Genomic DNA, 7,499 nt, shown 5'->3' on the forward strand with positions numbered 1-7,499 from the left:
CCGGCGCAGTGGCAGAGTGGCAGAGGACAAGTCCAGTGATTTACTCAGCCGTTATCATGAGGTCTAGAGGTCAGACCAACATACTCTAAGAAAGCTCTCAAAAATTGTTCGCCCTCCCAGGAATTAAGGAATCAATGAACTAGCATTTCTCCCATATCCAATGAGTTTGTTGTTTTAATTTTTAATTACTTAGGTAGAATTCCTTATCCTAGTAAGAAATTAAAATATCATTGATAAAATAATAATCCTAATGATTGTCCCCTCAGTTCCATGCCCTTTCTAGAGATATCCCACTATAAATCAATGCAGGACATATGTTTGCATACATTTTTATAAATATTGAAACCCTTCATATAGCTCACAAGGAAATATATAATATTCTATGTGACTGTGTCCATTAAGCTTTCTATTTTGACATAGTTGTAGATTTACATGCAGTCGTAAGGAATAATACGAGATCCCATGTACCTTTTACCCAATCCCCCTTCTCATGATAATATCTTGCAAAACTATAGTACAATATCCCACACAGCCTGGATATTGACATTGGTATAGTCAAGATACAGAAAATTCCATTACCACAAAGGTCCCCCAAGTTGCCCTTCCAATAGCCATGCCCATTCCCTTCCTCCTGTCCGTAATTCCTGGCAACAAGCAATTTGCTCTCCATTTTTATAATTCTGTCATTTCCAAAATGTTGTATAAGCGGAATCATACATTAGGTAGTATTTGGGGATGGGCTTTTTTCATTCAGCATAATTTTCTAGAGATTTACCCAAATAGTTGTGTGTATCACGACTTTGTTGCTTTTCACTGTTGAGTGGTATTCCGTGGTGCGGATGTACTACAGTCATTTAACTATCACCTGTTAAAGGACATCTGGATTGTGTCCAGTTGTTGACTGTTACAAATAAAGCTGCTATAAACATTTATGTGCAAGAATTTGTGAGACCATAAGTCTTCATTTCTCTGGAGTAAATGCTCAGGAGTGCAATTGCTAGGTAATACTGTAGTTGCCTGTTTAGTTTTGAAGGAACTACTCAACTATTTTTCAGAGTGGCTGTACCATTTGCATTCATATCAATAATGTATGAGTGATCCAGTTTCTCTGCATCCTCACCAGCATTCGATGTTGTCACTATTTTTTATTTTAGTCATCCTGCTAGGTGTGTAATGATCTCTCATTGTGATTTTAATTTGCATCTCTCTAATGACTGATCGTATTGAACATCTTTTAGAGTGCTTATTTTCCATCTGTGCATCCTCTTCGGTAAAATGTCTCTTCATGTCTTTTGTCTATTTTCCAATTAAATTGTTTAATATTTTTTTACTGTTGAATTTTAAGAGTTCTTTATCTCTTCTAGATACTAGTCCTGTGTCAGGTAGGTGGTTTGCAAATATTTTTCTCCCATTCTTTAGCTCATCTTTCCACTTCTTAATCTGGTCTTTCACAGAACAAAAGTTTTTCAACAAGTTCAGTTTATCATTTTTTCCTCTGATGGATGGAGCCCGTGGCATCAAGTCTAAGAACTCTTCTTCTAACCCTTGATCCCAAAAATGTTCTCATATTCTTTTCTAAAAGTTTTATAGCTTGATATTTTACTTTTAAGTCCACGATCCATTTTGAGGTAACTTTTGTTTAAAGTGTTAAGTTTAAGTCAAGGTTCATTTTTTGGTCAATGGATGTCCAATTGCTCCAGCACCATTTGTTGAAAAGGTGATTGTTCTCCATTAAATTGCTTTTGTATGTGTGAGTACTTCTAAACACAAGTGGTGTCACACCAAGTATATTGTTTGGCAATTTATTTTTTTCACTCAGTAATGTCTTGAAGATTTTTCATGTCCATACGTACAAATCTACTCCATTCTCTATAACTACTGTAAATCCAGCTTAGCTTGGGGTTCATGGATCATCTCCACAACAGGATTCAGGGGAGGGTGAACCTGCATGGGAAAAAGATGCATCTTTATCTTCATTACCTCTAATTGAAATTCTTCATTTCTTCCATTATGAATGTAAGTAACAAACTGCAATAGTATTATCAGAACCTGTGACTTTGTCACTAAAGGAAGCCACAGATATTTTCGTAGCACATTACAGGCGTGGTACATATCTTGAAATATTTATTCTCATTACTACCTCAAAAGTATAGTAGTTATTAAACCTAGGCTGTATCTCGTTACTTAATGCATTAATGCAGAGGCATGTATATTACTTACCACAATGTTGTTTTTATGGTAAGTGGGTTTCAATATAATCAGTTTTCTTTATAGTTCTGTGTATTTAATATTATGTATTTAGAAGCACATTTCTGAACCTGTAAGCAATTCTAGCAAGGTTGCAGGATATAAGGTTAATATATAAAAGTCAATTGCTTTCTTATATAATGTTAAGCAATGAACAATTTGAATTTGAAATTAAAAAGCACCCCTCAAAATGAAATGCTTAGGTACAAAGCTAACAAAATATAAACAAGTTCTATATGAGGAAAACTACAAGCCTCTGTGAAAGCAATCAAAGATCTAAAAATGGAGATATTCCATGTACATGGGAAGGAAGATGTGATATTGTCAAGATATCAGTTCTTCCCAACTTAATCTATAGATTCAATGCAATCTGATCAAAACCCTAACAAGTTATTTTGTGGATATTGACAAACTGAAAGCTTATATAGATATTCAAAAGACCCGGAATAGCTAACATCATATTAGAGAATAAAGTTTGAGACTGACATTACCTGACTTCAAGACTTACAACATAGCTACAGTAATCCAGACAGTGTGGTATCGTTGAAACGGCAGACAAATCAATGGAAGAGAATGCAGAGTCCAGGAACGGACCCACGCAATTATAGTCAACGGATCTTTGAGAAAGAAGCAAAAGGCAATTCAATGAATAGTCTTTTCAACAAATAGTATTAAAACAACTGGACACTCACTTGCAAAAATCATGAAACTAGACACAGACCTTACATATTTCACAAAAAATTAACTCAAATGGACCTAAATATAAAATATAAAACTATAAAATTTCTGGGATATAGCATAGGAGAAAATTTATGGGACCTTGGGTTTGGTGATGACTTTTTAGATGCACCGAACGCATGATCCATGAAAAATAAAATAAAATCGATGAGTTGGATTTCATTTGATTTTAAAATTTCGGTGTTAAGAGAATGAAAAACTTGTTCCGTCCCTCTCCCCAGCCCTAGATAACCATAGCCTTAATAAAACATGGGAAATAACATCAATGCCCACCAAGAGGGGATCGGTTATTAAACGATCCTGTTAGAATGGAAGGCTAAATAGTATTATATGTGGGATGCCTTCCATTGCCTGTCCAGATCCACTCTTGCCATTTCTCCACCTTGCTCTGGACCCCAGGAGGCTGGCCCTGGGCCTCCACTGGAGCCTAGCAGCAGGGCCAGGGAGAGGGGAAGGAGACTCTTTATTCTCTGAGGCGTCAAAGTACTTATTCCTCAGGCTTCCTCCTTTCAGGGCCACCACAATTTGTCTGTTTCCTTGACCTGTGCAGGTGACTCTCTCCTTCCCGGGTCAGGTAACCACTTCCTCCCTTCTCTCTTTCCTTCTGGCCTAAGGATGGCAGATCATTCCCCAGGAAGGCCCCAAGGCCTGGCACTACCTCTCGTCCTTCCCCTTCACTATCCCATCTCTTTGTAAATACTCCTAGTATTAAACCTACTTCAAATTATCCTAAATTGATCGGGCCATCTGTTTCCTGTTGGGGCCCTAACTGATGCAGTATAATTAAAGATGTCGGGGAAATGCAAATGAGAGATAATGGTAGGACATAAAAAGTAGGCTGCCAAAAGGAAAAAAAAAAGAGGAAGAACAGCTAGCTACCAGTTGTTAAAGAAAATATTCTCAGGAAGTGGGATTAAAGACTTACTTTAAATCTCCCAGTTGTTAGTTTTTGTACTGACAACGAATGTGTTACTTTGGTAATCAGAAAACATAGGCCCCAATAAATAGATGTAAAATTTCTAAGTGTTGGAAAAATTGTTCCAGACGTGGGGTGAAGGGAGAGAAGTAGATGGTGGGGTTTATTTTTCTCCTTTACACATTTCTGCATTTTTCAAGCTTTAACCATGAAGCTGCATTGCTAATTTTATCAGAAAAAGAAGTAGTATATTTTATTTTTAAACTAAAACAGGAGATTGGCTGACACAGACAGTGAGACCTTGTCTTGGATATTTGCTGGAAAAAAAGAATGAGAGAGAAATGGGGTTAGACAAAGGCAGAGAGAGAAGGGGAACGAGAGACAAGACAAAATGAGAGGCTCATACAAAGGAATGAGGAAAAATCGAATGAAACGAAGACAGAGATGAAGAGGAGATTGAAACAGATATTTAGGGGCAATTATGGGATAGAGAACAGGCTTTGAAGCTGCACCGTGTATAGGTTCAAATCCTCCCTCTGACACTAACTGTGAATCTCAGAAAAGTTCCTTAACTTTGTGGTGCCTCAGTTTTCCCATTTGTAAAATGGAGGCAATTGTAGGACATCCCTTGTAGTGTCCTTTTTTGAGAATTGAACGAGATATATATGGATGGATTACTTAGAACTGGGCCTAGTACACAGAAAGCACTACATAAGGGCTCCTTATTATATCAGAACAGAAAAGGACACCAAGGATGACGAAAGAGAGGACACGAAGAGGGACAGAGAGGGGAACTGGTGACACGGAGTTGGGGCATAGCCATTGTTGGCACCGCCTCGCAGGCGGGTAAAGTCCTAACTCCCGGCCCGTGGCCGGTGGCCAGCGCTGACGTTCGGCACTGCATGGGGAAGCCCCGCAGCTCATCATTTCGCAGCTGGACACATAAAAGCCACCATGGAGGGCACAGGCACTGCTGTCGAAGGTGGACATCATTCTGGACACTTCCCAGGGGACAGTGGAAAGCAGGGCCCGCTCCAGAACAAGGCACCGAGAGCACATTGCAGGTGAGGCGTGAGGAGAGAAAGGCTGAGTGTAGGACGAGTCCCGCGGCCCACCGCGTCTCTCCCCAGCGGGTGCGGAGCGCCAGGTCTCTAAGCATCACTCTCTCTGCGACTCTCACCAGAGGCAGGTGCTGGACTCAGGAGTCTTCTCCTCGGTCTCCTCGCAGGGGCAGCGATGGGGCCGAGGGGCGCAGTCGCGGTGACCGTGGGGCTGTGGGTCTTGGCGACGGTGGCGGCGGACCACGGCGAGGCTAAGCCCGGGCGCTGCCTCCTCTCGCACTACCGTTCGCTGGACCCCAGGGCGCTGGAGGCCGTCAAGGCGCTGAGGGACCGCTACGTGAGTGCTGCCCAGACCCCGGCATCCTGGGCGCGCCGCGGTAGGAGACGCCGGTCCCTGTCTGGAGGGGCCCTGGCTTCCTAGCGTCCAGCAGGCGCATCTTGGATCTCGAGATGCAGAATTCTGACCGCGAGATCTTCCCGGCCAACTGCTCCCTAGGCAGACGCGACCTTTGCGTTAGTGACAAAAGGGCGCCCCCTCTAGGCGGACTCGGCTCACGTCGGGGCTCAGCACCGGGCAAGCGGTGCATTGGAGCCCTGATCCACCTCTTGGAAGAGCTCGGTGGTTCAGCGCACAGTGCGCACAACCACACCGGCCAGTCCCGGTCCACGTGCAGGGATCCCCGACGTGCCAGCGCTTCAGAGGCCCTGGCGAGGAGGCCGATCTCACCCCTGCCCTTGTCCCCCAGGAGGACGAGACGCTCAACTGGAGGCCGCGCAACTGCTCCTTCCGCCCAAGGAGGGATCCTCCGAGCCCCTCGGTGAGGCCCGCGGGCCGGCGGGGGGATGCGCGGGCCGGGGATGCGGCCCCCTCTAACTCCGCGCGTCACCCGCAGACCTGCGCGCGGCTCCGCCTGGTGGCGCGGGGCCTGGCGGACGCCCAGGAGGTGCTGAGCAGCTTGCCGAGCCCCGAGCTGTACCCCGGCGTCATCTCGACCCTGGAACTGCTGGCGGCGGTGCGACGCGACGTGGCCGTCTGCGTGGGTGACGCCCGCACCCAAACCCTCCACCCGCCCCGCAGCTCGCTCTGAGCTCTCCCGCCTCACGGCGAGGCCGCTCGATTCGCGGTCTGTGCCGCTGAGCCCCGAACCCGAGGAGACGCCACTCGCGTGCTCTCGGTGTCCCCAGATCCGGACTTCGGTCTGCGGCTGGGAGGGTCTCGGGCGAAGTCGGCGGGAGACTCGGTCCTTCCTGTCCCTCATTTACCCCCCGTCCCCCATCCAGCTGCAGCTGGCGCGGCCGGGCTCCTCGAGGAAGACCCTCCGGCCCCCCAGGAGGCGTCGCCAAAGGGGGAGGCCTGTGAGTGAAGCGGGACGGGGGTCGGGGAGCGGTAAAGCGGGGAGCGTGTGGGGAGGGGCCGGGCGGGCCGCCGACCTCGGGCGGGGACGGATGGAGAGGAGCTTCTGGGAGGGAAAGTCGAGCCTCAGACCCGCTCCATCTCCGTCTGCTTCCCCGGGTCCAGGACTCGCCTCGGTGCCACGAAGCCACCGTCATCTTCAACCTCCTGCGCCTGCTCGCGTGGGACCTGAGGCTGGTGGCGCACTCCGGACCTTGCCTCTGATCCCGCGGTGGCTCCGAGGGGACCCACGGCTCCGCAGGCGGAGGGCCGCGGGCGCGGCTCTGCGTTTCCCCTTGCCGCTCCGTCTGCTTCCCCGGGTCCAGGACTCGCCTCGGTGCCACGAAGCCACCGTCATCTTCAACCTCCTGCGCCTGCTCGCGTGGGACCTGAGGCTGGTGGCGCACTCCGGACCTTGCCTCTGATCCCGCGGTGGCTCCGAGGGGACCCACGGCTCCGCAGGCGGAGGGCCGCGGGCGCGGCTCTGCGTTTCCCCTTCGCCGGGCGGGTCTCCAGACGGCGGCGCCGAGGCTCGGGTGAGGCTTTGCCGCCGCTGGCGGGACCTCACCCCGGCTGTGCTGGGTGCACCGCGCGGGTGCTTCTCCAAGGACCAGAACGTGTCTGCGGGACGCAAGGACATTTCCGTGCGATGCGTTGCCCTAAGGCCTCCGGGGGGCGCGAGTCGCAGGAAGAGACTTGAGTGTGGGTCACCTAGTCGCTGACCCCCAGCTGCCATGGACCAGTATCTACCTCTCTGGTTTCCAGAGCCCCAGAACCTCCTCTTCCACGAGGTCCTACACCCTGCTTTGAACCTTCAGTGCCCGCTTTCAGATTCCGTGAAGCTGTGACTCTTGGACCTCCCCGCCGGGAGGCCGCATCCCCTGAGGGGTTTGACAGTGGAAGGGCCAAATGCCCTTAGTCACTGCATCGTTTTGGATTCTGTTACCCGTGTGTCTTTTGTATTTCTGTTTTCTGCTGTTAATTTATTGCCATTGTTAAATACTGTTGCATTTACAATGGTTGTTCCCCTGTGATCATTTTGAGGGTCATTTTTCAATAAAAAAAAATTGCTGAGGCAAGGAAATCAGGTGACTTGGGTTTCAATTCAGGCTCGGTCACTTAATGATGGTGTAACTGGGCAAAT

At 48.0% G+C, this 7,499-nt stretch overlaps 2 protein-coding genes across 2 annotated transcripts in view; both read left to right on the plus strand.

Moving 5' to 3' along the window:
* Positions 1-5,137: 5,137 nt before the first annotated feature.
* On the plus strand, positions 5,138-6,580 carry LOC102889317 (interferon lambda-4). Its single transcript, XM_006911731.1, has 5 exons — positions 5,138-5,299; positions 5,709-5,780; positions 5,856-5,999; positions 6,244-6,318; positions 6,482-6,580. Exons 1-5 carry the CDS (start codon positions 5,138-5,140, stop codon positions 6,578-6,580), a joined length of 552 nt encoding a protein of 183 aa, XP_006911793.1.
* A 509-nt stretch (positions 6,581-7,089) lies between these two features.
* LOC102889565 (interferon lambda-3-like) overlaps positions 7,090-7,499 on the plus strand; it is a 3,449-nt gene continuing 3,039 nt past the window's right edge. Inside the window, exon 1 of the mRNA XM_015589198.1 lies at positions 7,090-7,146. Within this exon, the coding sequence (XP_015444684.1) occupies positions 7,090-7,146 (57 nt within the window). The remainder of the gene's footprint in view (positions 7,147-7,499) is intronic.

This window comes from Pteropus alecto, unplaced genomic scaffold (assembly GCF_000325575.1).
Source record: "Pteropus alecto unplaced genomic scaffold, ASM32557v1 scaffold314, whole genome shotgun sequence".
In the NCBI taxonomy this organism is placed as follows: Eukaryota; Metazoa; Chordata; class Mammalia; order Chiroptera; family Pteropodidae; genus Pteropus; species Pteropus alecto.

Coding starts and splice junctions, on each gene's coding strand:
- LOC102889317 (XM_006911731.1), top strand. CDS start 5,138: ATGGGGCCGAGGGGCGCAGTCGCGGTGACCGTGGGGCTGTGGGTCTTG. Junction 5,781..5,855: donor GGGATCCTCCGAGCCCCTCG/GTGAGGCCCGCG, acceptor CGTCACCCGCAG/ACCTGCGCGCGGCTCCGCCT. Junction 6,319..6,481: donor GTCGCCAAAGGGGGAGGCCT/GTGAGTGAAGCG, acceptor CCCCGGGTCCAG/GACTCGCCTCGGTGCCACGA.